Here is a 21,051-nt window from a genome sequence, read left to right as displayed (position 1 = left end):
GAGGGGACTATGGCGATTCAATACACATCTTGAGATTGTAGGGAGGCGTATGATTATGCCCTTAGCTCAAAAACAAAACCCTGAAGAAGCCAATGATCCTCATTCCACTCTTAGTCATGTCATGAACAGAAGCCTCGTGTTATGGCCAGACGATCTCTTCTATTTTGGTTAGTCACTCTAGTGATTTGCATAGTTGCCGATTCACCCATTTTACATATAGTATCCTTTGTGAGGAAGTTGTGACCTGCTTAATATATGCAAGGGGAAAGAATGTGAAAAATTTAAGCCTAGAGTCTTCGTTTTTTGACGTAGGAACCAACCAAAATTGTCTTAAACAATTACCAGGTCCTGAGAGACTTTCCAAACCTAATTTTCCAACGGGGATTTTCTCGGGGTTGTGTTCACTCCAGCTCATGTACTACACACTGCGTACTTCAAATCCATTTGAGGGATGTGAGAATCTGATGAAAACTTTGATTCTGAAGGGTGTGAATATTGATGATGAAACTCTCGATGCGATTCTGAAGAACTGTAGGGGGTTGGAGAATATTTGTCTCCTTGACTGTTATGGGTTTAGCAAGTTTGAAATCCATAATCCCAATTTGAAAGTTCTGCAGCTGAATGCTTTGATCCTTGCAAAAATAGTCGTTTTTGCTGAGAGGCTTGAAGTTTTACTCCTTGATACTATCATTTCCCCCCATCGTATGAAAATTTATTCTTCAAGCCTTAGGGTTATCCATTGTTACGACCAGGCGATATTTGGATCAAAGCTTTCTTCAGCTTCAAGGAGACCCGTTCTCCATGCCAGCCACCTTCTTTGTCATTACCAGCTTTTTTGGGTAAGTTAATGAAATAACTAGACTGTCGTTATGTCTTTCTGTTTCTGTAAATTTTGTGCGGTGTGGTGCTAAGTATGTCTTCTTTTCCACTTTTTGTAGGGTTCTAGGAGCAATATTTTGCAGACTTTGTCAAAACTTTGAATTGATTTGGACCTAAATGATGTACGAGTGTGTTCAAATGATGTGCTTCTTGATCGAGTATATGCACCGTTCTGGAAACTCTTGAAATCACTTTACCGGTATGCTATCAAAGTGTGCAATGATATATATATACAACCATGAACAAAATCTGTTCAACGAATATGATAATTTATAACTTATTTCTGTTTTTACAGGCCATTGTTGAAGGATTGAAATATATGCGTAGTTTCTGGGAGCGTCAAGATGCCTATGATTACGTCGAGAACCAATTAAAGTTCGTTTCCTTGAGAGGTTTCAAGGTCTACGATCAAGAATTTGAATTCGTACATTGTTACAAATGGAAACAAACTAGAGAGGATTACGATTATATGTAGCCAGGACATTTACACAGAAAGGGTGACGACTGTGACAAGTGCAAACCCTAATCTTAGAATCGTCTTCAAGTTTCAAACACAAGATGCTGATGAAGAGCTCGAAGAACTTCAAGAAAGGGAACTGATAAATTATAAATAAATAATTCTCAGCAAGGCCGATGATGTTCAAGTGCGTGCTTGCAGTTATGTGTCAATGGAATTTGAAGCAATAATGCGTGTTTGAAAGACTTTCTGGCTATTTATTGTTTGTTTAGCTTGTGACTTCTTTTAACTATGCGAAGTTCTTCCCCCCCTTTTTTTTCACTTTGTTTGTTAAGTGCTTATTTTCTCTCATTTTCTAATATTGTTCGTTTACTACAAGTTTCTCTTGTTGTCATCGCTTAATTTTTTAACTTCGATCCACTCAATATTTATAGGGAAAAATAAATCGGGTTATATTCGTGTTCGCATGATATATAATAATTTACTACCCACCATCAGGATGAATCCAAATGATAATTTACTCCGCAAGTCCTATGCAATCTGACAAACTCAATTATTTTTATATATTTTGGTATCTTTTATATGAGTTTTGTCAGCTTAATTGGTCCCTTTTTGCCTTAATTAATTTAATTTATTTTATTTTGAATTATTATTTTATAGGGGCAAAATTGTCATATTTTGGTTTAATTGTGAGTAATTAGTTTTTTTTAGGACAATTAATGCTACCTTACTTTTAAATTTTGTTTGCAGGTTTTTAGAAGAATTAAAAATAAAAAGAAAAGAAAAAGAAAAAAAATATATATATATATATATACTCCTCCGGTCCTAATTATAAGACCCAATTGACTTATTTGAGGAGATTAAGGAAGTAAGTTAAGTTGGTTATTTATAATAAATAAGTGTTGTCATTCCTAAAATATCCTTGCTAATTAAGTATATTGGCTAAAACTATCATTATTAGAAGGATTATCTTGGAAAAAATGCATAAATATAAGAGATAAAATGGATTGGGGTCTTATAATTAGGACCAAATAAAAAGTCAAATTGGGTCTTATAATAAGGACCGGAGGAGTATATATATAACAATAATAAAAGGGGAGAGCAAAACGGAACGTTTTGCCCTCCCCCCAACCTAATAATAATAATCACTCACGCACAAAGGGAGAAGAGGGAGGCGCGGCCGAACACACACACACACGACGCCGAACAAGCTGAACGAGAGAGGCGGCAGGCAGAATAAAAACGAAACAGAGCAAGCTGGCCGAGCGAGCTGGGCGGCGCGCGAGGAGACCATTCATCATCTTCTCCGTTGAATCTTTCTGGTGGCAGAGAGAATCAACGCGGGACGCCGAAGGAGATAGAACGAAACAGAGCAGAGCACGCCGAACAGGGTAGAACGGAGACGCAAGCGAGCTGGGTGCGGCTGGAGAAAGGACCAGAGAACGAACACGACGGCGGCTGCGTTCTTCCATGGGATCTTGTAGCAAAATACTGATTGTGGCATTTCTCATGGCAATCCATGGCTAGAGCTTAATAATCCTCTAATTCAACAACAATGGCAGGAGCTTAGATCATCAAGGGGGAGTTTTAGTTGCTTTAATTTCTTACTCAATAATTGTTTAACAATTCCTAGGTCTTAGGATAGTTTTTCTGATTGTTGCGATAATTGTATTGCTTAATCTGATTATATTTGGAGATTATTGTGACTGAATTATTGCTTAGTATTTGACATTGGGCTGTTTATAGTTTTGATCTCAATTATAATGTTATGGTTATGACATTTGTATTGATTTTGGAATTAATATATTGTGATTTTCTAAGGTGGCTTAGAATTTTGGATCATATAGTCTCTTGCTAGCTTTAATTCTGTTATTTTGGATTTAAGAGTTCTAATTAAGCATTGGTTTTTAGCATCCTTAATCCCATTTTACTATTCTGGTTGCAGTTAGTAAGTTGGGATTTTAGGAAAATATTTTGTGGCAATTCGAGGTGGCTCGGTTGTTGGATCAAAAGCTTAATTATAATTCTTAATTCATTGTTTTTAACTCCCACATCTTTTAAAGTGATGATTGTCTGCGTTGTTGAATTGGAGGATTGATTTTTATCAGTGTTATTTGTGTGTCTCATTTTCATTTCTTTTATCTTCAGTTATTTCAATCATCTTTTATATAAAAGAAAATAACAAAAAAAAAGTATTTTAAATTTCATTTTGATTCGTAGTATTTAATTAACAGCTTTTTAAAATCAAAAATCTCTTTTTATAATTTAGGTTACTTGCATTTATTTACTAGGGTTTAATTTCGTTTTCGGCTCCTCAAAGTGAAACGACCCGGGTTGTGCACTATATTGCATTAATTCGGTTAATTTTTGGAGTAACCCCAAAGCGACAATTAAGGGCAGTTCAACTTCACAATCCACGATTTTTTTTAATAGGCAAAGATATTTTTTTATTAGAGACAATCCTGTAACACATCACCTAATAAGAATTCTAACTTTAGTGCACCGCATTGTGGAGCTAACCCTTTCTATTACATCTAACTCTGTTTTGGTTGCCATCGATGATTTTGACAATCCTATAGGTAATGTCAATTAAATTGACTTTTGTTTTTTATAATTAAGGTAAATATATAATTTAAAATACATATATTTATAGTATTTTTAAATCACTCTAGTTCCCATCGACAAACTAATATTTCAGTTGTCGGTGTGCCAAAATGAAATTATTTCTATTTTTGCTATCTCAACGTAATTAATTTATATATAAACATCTCAAAAGTGAACAGCGAGAGAGAAGATCAATTCCTAGAACCCAAAAAAAAAAAAAAAAAACAAGAAGAAGAAGAAGAACCTGCTTTGGCCGGCATGAAGGCTTTCTGATAATTCAATAATATATACAACTTGTTCTCTTTCACTTGCTCTTTTCTCTACTGTGAGATTCTTACATATACAAAAACATATATATACACACACACACTCTCTCTCTCACACACATAAGCAGAGGAGGAGGGGGAAGGAGAGAAAGAGATCTATGATGGAAGCATCAGAAATAACAGGAGTGGTAGGTGCAATAATAGGAGTGATAATAGTGATAAGATGGGGTTGGAAGATGACGATGTGGTTGTGGGTAAATCCAAAGAGGCTAGAGACAGCTCTGAGACGTCAAGGTCTTGAGGCTGATCCATATAAATTCTGGGTCGGTGACTTAATCAGAATGGTTAAGATGCAGCAACAAGCCAAAACCTTGGCCCTGCCAATTCATTCCCATGACTTGGTCCCTCATGTCTTGTCCTTTGTCCACCACGTAGTCAATAAACATGGTAGTACATTTCCCCTCACTTTCTCTGTTAATTCTCATTTTAATTTGTTAGGAATTATGTATATTTGATGCTTTCCAAATGAACCCTTTACTAGTCATAGATAACATGACCTGCTATATACTACATTCTGTCCTAATTATAAGACCTCGTTTATAGTCTACAAACGAGATCTTATAAATAGGACCAGAGGTAATATATATTTATTAATTATGATAGGTTACCCTTGACCTTTCACTTAATAGATTAAAATTTTAAGATGGAATAGTTTTTGAAATTAGGTAATCAAGAGTAATACAAGATTTTTCAGACATGATTCTATCCATATTCTGGATTGAAAAATCTTAGCTTAAATGATTTTTTTGTACCAAAAAAATAATTAATTTTTTAAATTAAAATAAAATTATTCATATGATCTTTCCTTAACTTTTGAATTGAAATAATTTTTAAAGATTAATTAATTAAAGATGTCATCTGCATATTATTGGTTATTTGTATAGGTAACATCAAACTAATGGCCTTGTAACCTCCGTATAAAAACTTTCCTGTAAGTAGGAAGTTGTGGGTTCATTTCCATTTGTAATTTCATGCTGTTAGTATTTACACATCTAAATAAAAAAAATCAAATTATATAAAAAAATAAAAGTTTGCAACATTTCAAATCAAGAATATATTTCTTAATTAAAATAATGCTGTCCACGCAAGTCATAATGAACGCACAAACATAGAAAAGTTAGAAATCATAAATAGAAAATTAATTGCTTTCCAATTGAAGCGCAGGTAAGAATTCATTCATGTGGTGGGGACCTACGCCAAGGTTGGTCATTATGGATCCTGCACTGATAAGAGATATGTTCAACAGAAACTACGACTTCATAAAACCTCCCATGATTCCTATTACCCAATATATATCCAGTGGACTTGCATTCTATGATGGCGACAAGTGGGCTAAACACAGAAAAATTGTCAACCCAGCATTCAATTTGGAACACTTGAAGGTTACTCACTTACTGTCATTCCAAATCACACTGCCCTAACACATCTACTTTTATAGATTAATGGCTGATGTACAATCGGAATCTTAATTTCTTCAACATCTCTCTACAGGCTGTGATTCCAATCGTTTTCCAAAGTTGCAATGATATGATGAAGAAATGGGAGAACATGTTGTCCCCAACAGATGAAACTTGTGAAGTGGATTTGTGGCCCTGGCTTAAGAATTTGACAAGGGAAGTGATTTCTCGAGCAGCATTTGGAAGTAGCTACGAAGAAGGCAAACAAATATTCAATCTTCTGACAGAACAAGCAGAACTTGTAATGAGTAATGTACAGAAACATCACATTCCATTATGGAGGTAATTACTAAGTCTGATATGCATTATCATCACTCGGAGATAAAGTACTGATGAAATGTTTTTGTAGGTTTGTACCATCCAAGGAGAACAAGAGGATGAAGGAAATTGATAGACATGTGGAAGCTACCCTAGAGTACATTATCAACAAAAAGGAGGAAGCCATGAAGGTAGTTGAAACCACAAAGGATAATTTACTGGGCATGCTTTTAGAATCCAATCACAAGGAGATTGAGGAACAAGGGAACAAGAAGAACGTTGGGTTGAGTATGAAAGATGTGATTGATGAATGCAAGTTGTTCTACATAGCAGGCCAAGAAACCACTTCAGCTTTACTGGTGTGGACTATGATGCTATTGAGTAAGTATCCTGATTGGCAAGCACGTGCCAGGGAAGAAGTCCTGCGAGTCTTTGGCAACGAAAGACCAGACTTTGATGCACTGGGTCGCCTTAAGATTGTAAGCACGTTTGTTTGTGTGCCATATATAGTACTCTTCCAGTCCTAAATATAAGACCCTTTTATAGTATAAGGGTCTTATATTTAGGATCAGAGGAGTATATATATTTTTTTTTAATCAAAACATGAAAAAATGTATACCACTATTGAACCCCAAACATGTATATATTTAAAACGAAATTTGCTATTACAGGTAACAATGATCCTGTACGAGGTTTTGAGATTATATCCACCAATAGTAGGGGTAGACCGATATGTTGAAAAAGACATGAAACTTGGGAAATTGTTTGTTCCTGGAGGGGTACAGATTTGCATACCAATACTTATGATGCACCACGACCAACAGTTGTGGGGAGATGATGCCAAAGAGTTCAAACCAGACAGATTTTCTGAAGGAATCTCAAAGGCATCAAAATGTACTCCTGTTGCCTTCTTTGCATTCGGAGGGGGTCCTCGAATCTGCATCGGGCAGAACTTTGCATTGTTGGAAGCGAAAATGGCGTTGTCTTTGATTCTACAACGTTTCTCCTTCGAGCTTTCCCCAACATATTCTCATGCTCTCACTACTGTCGCCACTCTGCAGCCTCAACATGGTGTTCAAGTCATTCTGCATAAATTGTAATGAATTATCATATTCAAGTACAAGTTCACTCATAATAAATTGAAATAAATTGTATTATTTCAGAGCAACCCATATCTACTATGTTAATAAAAGTAAATGAATGTAATTATACTTCTGCAAACGCTTCTGGCACATCTAGGCATTGAAATACCAAGCAAAGAATCACTTTGAACTCCTCCCCCGTTTTGGAGCTCAAAAAATGGTGGAGGCTTTTGAAATGGCGAACATTTGTAGATTTAAAATAAAACATAATATTTATTTATTACACAAAGAATATAAAACAATTTATCAAAAATACAATTACCTCTTCAAAAAAATTTAGTAATGCCGGAGATGATGATATTGACCGTGTGTATCCAAAATGGGGGAAAATCTCATAAAATGGAAGCAAATAGCACAGCAACAAGAAATAAAAGTAATATATTTCTCTTAGATTGAATTGGGAACAGGTCAGAAATTAAACCAAAATAAATAAATGAATCCAATGCCCCTATCAGAGGGGGATGAAGGAGGTTTCAGAAATTGGTTCATGTGAAGGAGAATATACAATATTGGTGGGATCCAAAAAAGACACGTGACTTGTGATCATTTAAAAAAGGAAAAATGACATTGAGGTCCCACACAAGCAAATATCCAGCATAAAAGTTCCCTCAAATCTGATAATTATTTTAAAGTCTCAAAGGGACTTGGCTGCAATTTTTAGAAACTTAAAAAGACTTTCTTGCCCTAGCATGGCAAAAACAAAAAACGCTAAGTTTTCTGCACAGTGTGGCTTTGCCATGGTTGAGAGAGAGGACATGGAGAAAGAAGGAAGCAGCCATTGATAATGAAATATCTTCCCATTACCATTAGTAAACTCCAAAGAGCTTTCATTTGAATCTCCACAAATCTTTCGGTCTAGAATTTTCTTTCCTCTCCTCTCCCACAATACTTTTCTTGACAAATTGATTGTGTTTGGGAATGGGAATTCAGAAAATCATTTTTACCTTTGGCATTACAAAGCTTTTGTTTTTCATCTAAGATGAACAAGTTAATCAATGAAAAAGGCTTTGTTTTTCGTTGGTATGCGTTGGTAATTTAAGTTGGGTTTGTAAGGTAATCATGGGTCCTCTATTTTTAGATATATTGTGGGTGGTTTTGCTCTGTTTTGATACAATTTAGTGGCAAAAGAAGAAAAGATGAAGGTTAGTATGAGTAGAAACCCTTAATATGAAATGAAATATTGTGTTGTCAATCAAGCCGTGATAGTTGTCAATGTATGCCACGACAGTTGTCAATGTTGTTGCTTTACTTGTCAATGACAGCTGCGTGATTCTTGATGCAGGTTTATATTATTGATGGCAAGTACATCTGGAAAGCATCTATTTTTTTTTGTTTATATTGGGGGAAATTTATAAATGATGGAGAAAATGATATGAGATATGTGGGAGGTAGTATAAAAACAACAAATATAAAGCACAGTGCCACCATTGACAAGAGATAGCCACCATTAACAAGCAATAGTAAATGATATCATATACCTTTAAATCACATTTTTCTCAAACTTATATCTACAGATACATTGACAAGCGACAATGCCACCGATAACAATTGATATTGTCACCATTAACAAGTGATAGTGTAATTATTGACATGTTCTTTTATAATTGTATATTAGTAATAATAGACTTTTAATAATGATTATATATGACAATATAACCACAATGTAATATGTCAAGGTGATTGAAAATATCATATCATGCTAAAACAGGTTATGTAACTTGAATTCACATTATTGACAACTTACATCAACAGATTAATTGACAAGTCATACTGCAATGATTGACAAGTCATAATAGGTTTATTGACAATGTAGAGTGCAGCTAATTACAACTGAAATGACAGCAGAATCTAACATGCCAGTTTATAGTCAACTTTTATTTATACATTTATATACATGAAACTACACCTACTTCACAAACCATCCCAACAAAAACATAGGGGTTGCATGTAATTATCAAACTAATTATTGATGTGTATCCATTTATAAAAAATTCCCTTCACACCCATTTACAAAATATTCCCTTCACATCCATATACAAAAAATAACTCACTTCAATATATTTTCAGCTGGAATTTGAGTTCTTGCATGTCTTAGCAGTGTGGTCGGGTTTTTTGTATCTTCCACAATGATAAACCTTCTTATTTTGGAATTGAGATTCTATCCTATTAGTTTTTGACCTCCCTAGAGGCCTTCTAGTTATGGGTAGATGCAAGAATGCTTGGATCAGTATATGAGTCATAGTAGGTGTTGGGATCATTTTAACAGCACAAGAAATTGATGGTGGCTCTCTAATCTCATCAAACAAGATAGGTGGAGACATAAACAATCTATTTACACCTCGAAATAATTGATCAATCCTGCAGGAAATAACAAGTCAGGATGCATGCATTGACAAATTGGTAGCAAGACAGTAAGAACTAACATACCAAGAAATAACAATAACATGTTTGTTCAACTAAACTTATACATCTTGCCCCTATATTGTATTATCCTTTGTTGCTTTTATACGGTTCTTATTTCCATTCTCTTCTACATATATATGACCAGTTCCTTCATTGAACTTTATCAAATGTTCTACCCCATCATCATCTACCAGCTTCACAAATGTTTTTTTAATCAAACATAATTAAGAATTTCAAAAGAAATGAGTTGCTTTCTTTGTCAACAATTGATAATATAATTTCCTTCAATTCTTCATAACTTGTGCCCTCCTTTATACTTGTTGTTCTTACACTACCTCTCACATATCTCATATCATCTTTTCCATCATTTATAAATTTCACCCTATATGAACAAAGTAAAATAGATGTTTTTCAAATGTACTCGCCATCAATAATATAAACCTGCATCAAGAATCATGCAGCTGTCATTGACAAGTGAAGCAGCAACATTGACAACTGTCATGGTATATATTGACAACTATCACAGCTTGATTGACAACACAATATCTCATTTCATACTAAGAGTTTCTACCCATACTAACTTTCTTCTTTTTCTTCCTTTGCCACTAAACTGTGTCAAAATAGAGCAAAACCACTTGCAAGATACCTAAAAACAGAGCACCCATAATCATCCTATAAACCCAACTTAGATCACCAACACACACCAACCAAAAACACAGCTTTTCTATTGATTAACTTGTTCATCTTAAACCAAAAACAAAAGCTTTGTAGTACCAAAGACTAAAGTGATTTTCTGAATTCCTATTCCCAAACACAATCAATCTGTCAAAAAAAACGTTATAGGAGAGGAGATGGGAGAAAGTTATAGACCTGAAGATTTGTGGAGATTCAAATGGAAGCTCTTTAGAGTTCGCTAATGGTAATAGGGAGGATACTTCATTATCAATGGCTGCTTCCTTCTTTCTCCACATCCTCTCTCTCAACGATAGCAGAGCCACACTGCGCGAGAAACTCAGCGTCTTTTGTTTCTGCCATGCTAGGGCAAAAAGTTTTTTTAGGTTTCTAAAAATTTCAGCCAAGTCCCTTTGGGACTTTAAAAGAATTATCACATTTCAAGGAGCTTTTTTGCTGTATATTTACTTGTGTGGGACCTCAATGTTATTTTCCTTTTAAGAAATGTGGTTCCTTTGCATGGTACTGTTAGCAGTAACCAAATGGAATCTCAACAACATGAAAAGCAATGATATATATGAGGAGAGGGGTTAATGAGAAGTGTGTGGATGATTTTTGTTCATATCTCGGGAATTTCTCTTTCATTCTGTGGCTTTCTTCTGCTTTCCCTCCTCTTTGTATCTTCTTTTTCGCTCTGTTTTCTGTCAATTTGCCTTACAATGCTATTTGAACGTATTTCAAATGCCCATAGTTGTCACAAATTGGACGGAATATTAAATAGACACACACGTTATTTCATTGTGCTGAGATGTTTCTGATAGAAGTTCATGACAGTTCACCACCAGTTTTGTGGCAGTTGCGGTGATCAGACTTGCATTGCTCTCACTGGAGAAGTCACCGGGGATGGAGGCAGTGGTGAAAGCAAGACTGCGAGAGGGAGGGGGTAAAAATGAGTTTTTGATTTCACTTCCATTCCACAAAGCCCATGAAATTCCTTACCCCACAGGGAATATGGAGCTTACCTTTGGCCATTTTGGTGGCATTCTAGCTCCAATCGACAAATTAATATTTCAATTGTTCGCGTGTCATAATGCCATCAATTAATTAATTGTTATTTTTGCTATCTCAATGTAACTTATTTAGTTATTTACAAATATCCCAAAACACGAGAGAGAGAGAGATCAATTCCAAAAAGAAGAGCCGGCGTTGGCCGGCAAGAAGGCTTTCTAATAATATTCAATTTGTTGTCTTTCACTTGCTCTTTTCTCTACTGAGATTGTCATATATATCTATATATGTATTTGTGTCTGTATGTATACAACCCACAACATAAGCACATAAGCAGAGAGAGAGAAGGAGGGGGGGAAGGGAGACGGAGAGATATGACTGGAGCATCGACAATAATAGCAGTGGTGGGTGCGATAATAGGAGTGATAACAGTGATAAGATGGGGTTGGAAGATGACGATGTGGCTATGGGTTAATCCAAAGAGGCTACAGACAGCTCTGAGACGTCAAGGTCTTGAGGCTGATGCTTACAGATTCTGGGTTGGTGACTTAATCAGAATGGTTAAGATGCAGCAACAAGCCAAATCCTTGGCCTTGCCAATTCGTTCCCATGACCTGGTCCCTCACGTCTTATCCTTTGTCCACTACATAACCAATAAACACGGTATATCATTCTCTCTTAATTTTGATTTTAACCATCTTAATTAGGTAATTGAGAGCAGTACAATATTTATGAGATATGATTTTATCCATTATTCTGAATTTAAATAATTGTAGCCTAAAGAATTAATTTTTAAAATTTAAATAAAATTATTCATATGATTTTTTTCCTCTTAACTTCGGAATTGAAATGGTTTTGGAGTTAGCTAATTAAATATGTCAACGCGTGTTTCTGAAAGTTATTGTTTGTCTGTATAGGTAAGTGGTAAACATCAAATCGTATATGGAGGAAAAGTCCTCACACGCCAATTCAATAATAGATTTATTAATTAGAAAAAAGCTGTCCATGCAAGTCATATGATACATACAAACATACATATATATATATATATATAATGGATAGAAAAGTAATTTATTTTCAATTGAAGCGCAGGTAAGAATTCATTCATGTGGTTGGGACCTATGCCGAGGTTGATCCTTACGGATCCTCTGCTGATAAAAGATATGTTCAACAGAAACTACGACTTCATAAAACCTAACATGATTCCTATTACCAAATATATATCCACTGGTCTTGCATGCTATGAAGGCGACAAGTGGGCTAAACACAGAAAGATTATCAATCCAGCATTCAATTTACAACAGATGAAGGTTACTCCCTTATTGTCTTACTAAATTAGACAGCACTTACACTTTGTATCTTAGTTACTTCATCATCTCTCTACAGATTCTGCTTCCAATCGTTTGCCAAAGTTGCAATGATATGATCAACAAATGGGAGAATATATTGTCTCCAACGGATGGAACTTGTGAAGTGGATGTATGGCCTTGGCTCAAGAATTTGACAAAGGAAGTGATTTCTCGAGCAGCTTTTGGAAGCAGCTACAAAGAAGGAAGACAAATATTTGATCTCCTAACAGAACAAGCAGAACTAGTAATGAATGATGTACAGAAACATCAAATTCCATTATGGAGGTAATTACCAAGTCTGATATGCATTGAAATGGTAGTGATCTATGATTGTCACTTGAAAGATAAGTACTGATGAAATGTTTTGTAGGTTTGTACCAACTAAGGAGAACAAGAGGATGAAGGCAATTGATAGAAATGTGGAAGCTACTCTGGAGTACATTATCAACAAAAAGGAGGAAGCCATGAAGGCAGGTGAAACCACACCTAATGATTTACTAGGGATACTTTTAGAATCCAATCTCAAGGAGATTGAGGAACAAGGGAACAAGAAGAACGTTGGGTTGAGTATGAAAGATGTGATTGATGAATGCAAGTTGTTCTACATAGCAGGCCAAGAAACCACTTCAGCCTTACTGGTGTGGACTATGATGCTATTAAGTAAGTATCCTGATTGGCAAGCACGTGCGAGGGAAGAAGTCCTGCGAGTCTTTGGCAACAAAAAACCAGACTTTGATGCACTAAGTCGCCTCAAGATTGTAAGCATGTTTGTTTGTGTGTCATATATAGTATTTTTTTTTTATCAAAACATAAAAAATGTATATCACTATTGAGCCGCAAACGTGTATAATTATGAAGTTTGCCATTGCAGGTTACAATGATCCTGTATGAGGTTTTGAGGTTATATCCACCAATAGTACGGGTAGAGCGGTATGTTGAAAAAGACATGAAACTTGGGAACTTGTTAGTTCCCGGCGGAGTACAGATTTGCATACCAATACTTATGATGCACCATGACCAACAGTTGTGGGGAGATGATGCCAAAGAGTTCAAACCAGACAGGTTTTCTGAAGGAATCTCAAAGGCATCAAAAGGTACTCCTGTTGCCTTCTTTGCATTTGGAGGGGGTCCTCGAATCTGCATCGGGCAGAACTTTGCCTTTTTGGAAGCTAAAATGGCGTTGTCTTTGATTCTACAATGTTTCTCCTTCGAGCTTTCCCCAACATATTCTCATGCTCTCACTACCGTCATCACTCTTCAGCCTCAACATGGTGTTCAACTCATTCTGCATAAATTGTAATGAATTTATTATATTCAAGTACTATTTCGGGTACCAAATGAGTTCAACGACTGTCGTTATTTGGTTTGTGTATTAGTTCAGAACAATCCATATATACTATGTTAGCATAGTATATGAATTTAATTCTACTCCTCCAAACACTTATGAACACGTCTAGGCATTGAAATACTAGGAGAATAATCCACTTAGAACTCCTCCCCTGTTTTGGACCTCTACGAGAAAATGGTGAGGGAGGCCTCCGAAATGGCGCCCCCGAACCCCCCGCGGGGTTTTTTTTTTTTGGGGAGCAGTACGACAAGATCTGGACGGTCCACGTTTATATTTATATTTTTAATGGTAAATTATTTTTATTTTGTAATATGTAATTTTCAGAATTAAAATATTAATAATGCAATATATATAATAGTACTTTAATCTTTAACTTTACACAAAGTATTATTTTAGTCTCTTAACTTTAAAAAGTAAACTTTTAGTCATTTAATCCTAGAACCTTAACAAAAAATGACGATATTGAGCTCTTGAATATCGATAAAACATCACTAAATATTACTACCCCTGGTCCTTAATATGAGACTTTGTTTGAATTTTATTTGATCCTAATTATAAGATCCCAATTTATTTTGTCTCCTATATTTGTGTATTTTTTTTCAAGGTAGCCACTCTAATAATGAAAGTTCTAGCCAATAAACTTGATTAATAAGAATATTTTAAAAAAGACAACATCTATTTATTATAAATAACTAATTTAACTTATTTTCTTAATCTCTTCAGATTTTTGTTAAAAAATTTTATATTGGGGAGTACGTTTTCCCCAATATTCAGAAGACGACGCAAAAGCTGTCATGATACAAAAAGTGAATGTTGTCACGTTTTGTCGGGTGGTGCATAGAGAAAATGCGTCAGGGGTGAGCGTGCGCATTTTCCTTTCTCGTGTAATTACGTCAATACAATGTACATGAATAAAATTACAAATGCTCCGGTCTCTAACATAAGATGTAATTAATCAATTAAAAAAATTAATTTTTTGGTCTTTGTAATTTTAATGTGTTTGGAACTCAATCCTTATACTTTGACTCGATACACTTTAGTCCTTATAGTTTTGAGGCAGTTATAATTCAGTCTCTGAAATTTGACTCGTTGTAACTCAGTCCCAATAGTTTTACTTATTTTATAATTTAGTTTTTTTGTTTTTGAAAAAATGAAATTAAATATCTAATAAAAGGAGGAACTAAATTATAAAATGATTAAAAGTATAGGGACTGAGTTGTAACGAGTCAAACTTCATGGACTAAGTTACAACCGAGTCAAAATTATAAGAACTAAGCTACACCAATTAAAGTATAAGGATTGAGTTACAAATGAGTGAAAACCATAAGAACCAAAAGATTAATTTTTCCTATTTAATTTAAGTTAATTAGTAATATTAGTTAAATTAGTTAATATGATATATCATTGAGGGAATATGAATATAATTAATTTTTTAAAAAATAATATCTATTTTTTTCATTCCATATAAGTAAGGCGAGGGATAGGTCTCTAGACTCTGCAGTTTTAAGTGTAGACAGTTCGAGTTGTGACACCCTAAAAACAAAACAAAAACTGTTGAGCTGTAAATAAAATTTGGGTTAGCTGATTTCTTAAATGATTAAAAGGGAAAAGACAAGATTCTGAGTTATAAATTTATTAAATGGAAAGTAGAGAAATAGTATAATTATATTCGTCTCAATGTTTTTATTATATGTATGTAGGACCTTCGATGAAGATATCATTTGCCAAATACTACTTCCGCTCCGTCCTAATTATAAAATTTTGTTTATAGATTATAAATGAGATCTTATAAAAAGTGAACTTAACACAATTAGTGCAGATGGCATGGAAAAAGTAAATAAAATTATATAAAAAAGGTGACTGAAATTACTTTCCCCATGAACTCATTAATTTTTAATGTCTCCCGTGCATCGCATGGGGGTGGGGGGAGTAAAAATCTAGTTACTATATATACATAAGCAGACACCATCCAAGCCAAGCAGAGACAGACAAACACTGAGGTTGCGTTTGGTAGGAAGCATTGAAAATAAGGGATTGGGATTAGGATACAATTGAGAAAATATATTAAGAGTGTTTAGTATAAGAGATTGTTTGATATATGGGATTAGCCAAAGCCATGTATGTGAGATTGGAGAAACCATGGGGGGAAGTGGTGTTCTCCAATCCCACTTTTTGGGTTTGTAATCCCATATAACAAACAATTACTCATACTAAGTACTATTTAATGATTTTTTTCAATTACATCTTAATTCCAATCCCTCATTCAATGCTTCGTACCAAACGGACGTGAGGGTAGAGAGAGAGAGAGAGAGAGATGAGGGAAGCATCAGGAATAATAGCAGTGTGGGTGCAGTTGCAGTAATAGTAGGAGGATGTGGGTTTGGAAGATGGCGAAGGGGTGTGGGTGGATCCGAAGAAGATGGAGAGGCGTCTGAGAGAGGAAGGTCTTAGGGCCATCCTTATCGATTCTGGGTGGGTGACCTCACCAGAATGGCCAACATGCAGAAACAAGCTACTCCAGCCCTTTGCCTTCTCATTCCCATGACGTGGTCCCCTGCGTCTTGCCCTTCGACCACCACTTGGTCACCAGACACGGTGCGCTTTTATTCCTCTCTTTTCACTCTCCTCATTTTCACCATCTCGTCTTAGTTGGTTGATCTTCTTCCCAATTTACATAACCCTTACTCTCTGATAAAATTATTAGAATATCAAGGTTTATATATATATATATATATATATGTATATATAGGTACATTTACATATGCATACACACTATTTCTCATATTTAACATGAGAATTAGTTCAAATTGAATTTTGTCATAAATGCCTCAAATCTCTCAGATTTAAAATATTTTATCTACAATATTCCTAATAGATCTAATGCATAAGATGAAAGAGAGTAGTTTACGCAGCTTAGAGCAATCAATACATATTTATTATAATTAATTAACTTAGTTAATGTTTTTAATCTTCTCAAATCAGTTACATAGTTTTCATATTAAGAAAAGAATATGAAATATTATATAATTGGAAAAAAAATAAACTTGAGTTTAAATTAAAGGTTAAAGGGCGATGTGGAGCACATATGCATTATCTTAACGGACTATCATGCTCCCGAAACTCTAAATAAATAGTAATACAAAATTTAAAAGATATACTTCTTTGGTCTTATTTATAGAGCAGAAAGAAAAAATCTTTTTTCTTATTTATAAGACAGTAAGAGAAATTTTTTATATGAATGTATAATTTTATCTTTTATTTATTATTGTGTTAATTTTTTTTTACATGAAGCATAATGTATATTCAATATGAATGAATTAAAAAGTTGTTAAATTTTAAATGAGGATTAATAAAATTTAGTGTTTTTTTTAATTTATATAAACATGTTAGAAGTAATTTATAAATAAGACTAGAAGAGTATATGATTCTATCCATATTTTGAATTTTGATTTAAAAAAATTAGCTTAAAGAATTACTTTAAAAATATAATAAAATTATTCAATATTGTATACAGCCTGTCTCATGAATTTGTGGTCTACATAAGCCATGATAAACAGGCAAATTGACGAATTGCAAATGAAAAATCAAAGCAGAGAAGAAGCCAATGCTGGCAAAAAGAAGACACGTGCCAAGAAAAACAGCTTCACGTGGACAAACCTGATGATGATTTGTCGTTGATGGATATTGATTTGGTTTATTGACAAAGCAACACAGATAACTTGACAGGAACGTTTGGGATCATTAAATAGAAAAATAATCATTTCCTTCCATCCTTACATTCATAAAAAATTTGAACTGCAGGAAAGAATCCCTTCATGTGGTACGGACCGACACCGAGGTTGATCCTACGGATCCTGAGCTCGAAAAAAATGTGCTCAACAATAACTACGACTTTGTAAAACTACCCATGATTTCTATTATCAAATATCTATCAGCTGTGTTGCAAGCTACAATGGCGACAAGTGGGCTAGCCACAGGAAGATAATCAATCCGGCATTCATTTTGGAAAAATTGAAGGTTATATATTTTTCTTTCCTCGCCAAATTAAACTGCACTTACACATCTACTTACAAATTAAACTGAGAATTTTGTCTCTAAATTTCTTCATCGTCTCTCCATAGACTCTGATTCCAGTCGCTTGCCAAAGTTGTAATGATATGATCAACAAATGGGAGAACATGTTGTCCCCAGCAGATGGAACTTGTGAAGTGGATGTCTTTCCCTGGCTCCAGGATTTGACAAAGGATGTGATTTCTCGATCAGCATTCGGAAGCAGCTACGAAGAAGGCAGACAAATATTTGATATTCTATCAGAACAAGCTGAACTTGTAGCCAATAACTTTCAGAAACATCGCATTCCATTATGGAGGTAATTAATTGAATAACTACTCAGACTATAATATGCCATATGAGCTGAAAATCAAGTGTTTGTGATTTATACACGTGACTTGCGCATAAGTACTGACAGAATCGTTTTGAAGGTTTCTACCAACTAACGATAACAAGAGGATGAAGCAAAATGAAAGAAACATGGAAGCTTCACTAGAGTGCATTATCAACAAAAAGAAGGAAGCCGTGAAGGCAGGTCAAGCCACAAAGGATGACCTACTAGGCATCCTTCTAGAATCCAATCACAAGGAGATTGAAGAACAAGGAAATAAGAAGAATGTGGGTTGAGTATGAAAGATGTGATTGGTGAGTGCAAGTTGTTCTACCTGGCTGGCCAAGAAAACCATTTCTTCTTTATTGGCTTGGACTATGATGCTATTGAGCATGTATCCTGACTGGCAAGCACGTGCGAGGGAAGAAGTCCTGCAAGTCTTTGGCAATCAAAAGCCAGACTTTGATGCGCTAAGTAGCCTTAAGATTGTAAGCATATACATATAATATATCTTTTAACTAAATTGATCATATTTTTTTACCTCAAACATGGCTATGCTTAAAATGAAGCATGCATTACAGGTGACAATGATCTTGTATGAGGCTTTGAGGTTATATCCACCATAGCATGGGCGGAGCGGTACTGAAAAAGACATGAAACTTGGAAATCTGTCAATTCCCAAAGGAGTGCGAATTAGCTTACCAATAATTATGATGCACCATGACGAACGCTTCTGGGGAGATGACGCCAAAGAGTTCAAACCAGACAGATTTTCTAAAGGAATCTCAAACGCATCAAAAGGTAGTTCTGTCGCATTCTTCCCTTTCGGATGGGGCCCTCGAATCTGCATTGGCCAGAACTTTGCCTTCTTGGAAGCTAAAACGGTTTTTTTTTTGATTCTGCAACGTTTCTCCTTCGAGCTCTCCCCAACATATGCCCATGCTCCCATGACGGTCCTCACTCTTCAGCCACAGCATGGAGTTCAAGTCATTCTGCACAAATTGTAATGGATTTATTATATTCAAGTATTAATTCGTGTGCCAGATGAGTTTACCAACTGTCGTTATTTGGTTTGTGTGTATTGGCGTCGTATCGTGTAGTCCACTCCATCCACCAAAGTAAAATAAAATAAAGTTTGTTGTTATTGTATGGATTCAAAACAATCCGCATCTCCTACGTTAATGAAGGTAAATTAATATAATTCTACTTCTTTAAACATTTGGAAAAGAAAGTTAAGTATTGAAATATTAGGCGAAGAATCCACTTACAAATGCTCCCCTGTTTTGAAGCTCTTAGAGAAAATGGTGAAGGAGGCTTCTGAAATGGCGAAAAAAGCGCCAAACACAGCAGCACAACAAAATTTGAACGGTCCACATATTATATTATATTTTTATCTTTCGTAGTAATTCTTAACATTGTCTATCTAATAAATTATTTTTACTTTATAATATGTAATTTTCAGACCTAAAAAATTATAATGCAAACCGGAAGGAGATGAAGTAGGTTTCAGAAATACTCATATTAAGGAAGATATAGAGATAAATTGGGAATTTCAGATTCCATACCTTAGAATCAATCACAGAGAGGCTTCAGAAATTCATCCTCGATGAATGTTTGGAATTTTTCTCCATATGCTGCAGAGAGGCATCAGAAACCCTCCTCAGTCAATGCTTTGAAGAGCTAGCGATGCAGTTGAATCTCAGAGAGGAAGTGAGTGGCGGCGACGACAAATGTGGACGATGAAGACAATGAGAGAGCAAGAGAGAGATTGAGGTAGAGAGGATGGACGAACGTCGAACGGCGAACATGACGACAAAGAAGAACGACGGCATGGCAGAACACGGCGGGAGAAAGAGCACCGGGAGTTCGAGAAAATCTGAGGCGGATGAGGCATAATGCGGGGCGACGGAGGGCTTCTCAAAAAAAGTCCATCTTAGTTTTTGATTTTAAAGAAAAAAGCCTAGCCCGCTTTTTAACGTTAAGGAAAACTCCCAGCCCATTTGATTTTCAAATATAGCTGGAAAAAAAATAAATATAATTTCAAAAGTTTTTTTTTTGAGCTGAAATATAATATCAAAAGTTCAATATTTATAGTTTTATACAAATACCGCACCATCCCAACAGCAATGGTCCTGGGTCTGATTTGACTTGACGCAGGTAAAGTAGAACAATTATAAATCATTGTTAATATTAATTTGAGATAAGATTAAAATACGAATGTATTAGTTAGTCTATTAAAAAATAGTGTAACAACATTTTATTGATATTTTTATTATTATATCTTGTACCTCAAAAAAATGCATGCGTCACAAAAAGGATAAGAACTAAATTTATAAATATGCGTCTGACAAAAAAAATTATAAATATGCGACTAATATGTCATTGGAAATTAGATGCAACAAATACTAATGTAATATGACAACAACATTTATTTAATTTATTCAATACATATATAAGTTATGCCAGAAATATTTAATCGATATTTTTAATATCATAACTCGTACCTTGAAAGAAATGCATACAGCACCTAAGTTTTTTTTGGTCAAAATCATACAGCACCTAAGTTAAAAACCATATTTATGAATATGTGAATGATATGACGTTACAAAATTGACAACTGATTTTTTTTTTTTTGGGTACAAAAATTGATGACAAATTTTAATGTTGTATGACAGCAACATTTCATATTTCTGGGTTGCGTGCATTTAATTAATTGTATTAAATCAGAAAAAACAAAACACTTCCTTTATTTTGGTCCTCCGGATCA

The 21,051-nt window shown here is 34.8% G+C and overlaps 2 protein-coding genes and 1 pseudogene across 2 annotated transcripts; all 3 read left to right on the top strand.

Moving 5' to 3' along the window:
* Positions 1-4,367: 4,367 nt before the first annotated feature.
* On the top strand, positions 4,368-7,081 carry LOC114721959 (11-oxo-beta-amyrin 30-oxidase-like). The gene is made up of 5 exons (XM_028907852.1): positions 4,368-4,653; positions 5,431-5,648; positions 5,758-6,005; positions 6,073-6,460; positions 6,653-7,081. The coding sequence occupies exons 1-5, from the start codon at positions 4,368-4,370 to the stop codon at positions 7,079-7,081; spliced, it is 1,569 nt and encodes a 522-aa protein (XP_028763685.1).
* A 4,499-nt stretch (positions 7,082-11,580) lies between these two features.
* Positions 11,581-13,855, top strand: LOC114722016 (cytochrome P450 716A67-like). Its single transcript, XM_028907924.1, has 5 exons — positions 11,581-11,869; positions 12,299-12,516; positions 12,593-12,840; positions 12,926-13,313; positions 13,427-13,855. Exons 1-5 carry the CDS (start codon positions 11,581-11,583, stop codon positions 13,853-13,855), a joined length of 1,572 nt encoding a protein of 523 aa, XP_028763757.1.
* Positions 13,856-16,001: 2,146 nt separating this feature from the next.
* Positions 16,002-19,291, top strand: LOC114722015 (11-oxo-beta-amyrin 30-oxidase-like; annotated as a pseudogene).
* Positions 19,292-21,051: the final 1,760 nt, after the last annotated feature.

This window comes from Neltuma alba, unplaced genomic scaffold (assembly GCF_004799145.2).
Source record: "Neltuma alba isolate B1F8T4 unplaced genomic scaffold, ASM479914v2 tig00012081_pilon, whole genome shotgun sequence".
Lineage (NCBI taxonomy): Eukaryota > Viridiplantae > Streptophyta > Magnoliopsida > Fabales > Fabaceae > Neltuma > Neltuma alba.
Note: the sequence above shows the minus strand (reverse complement) of the source record. Positions and strands in the feature narration are given on the sequence as shown.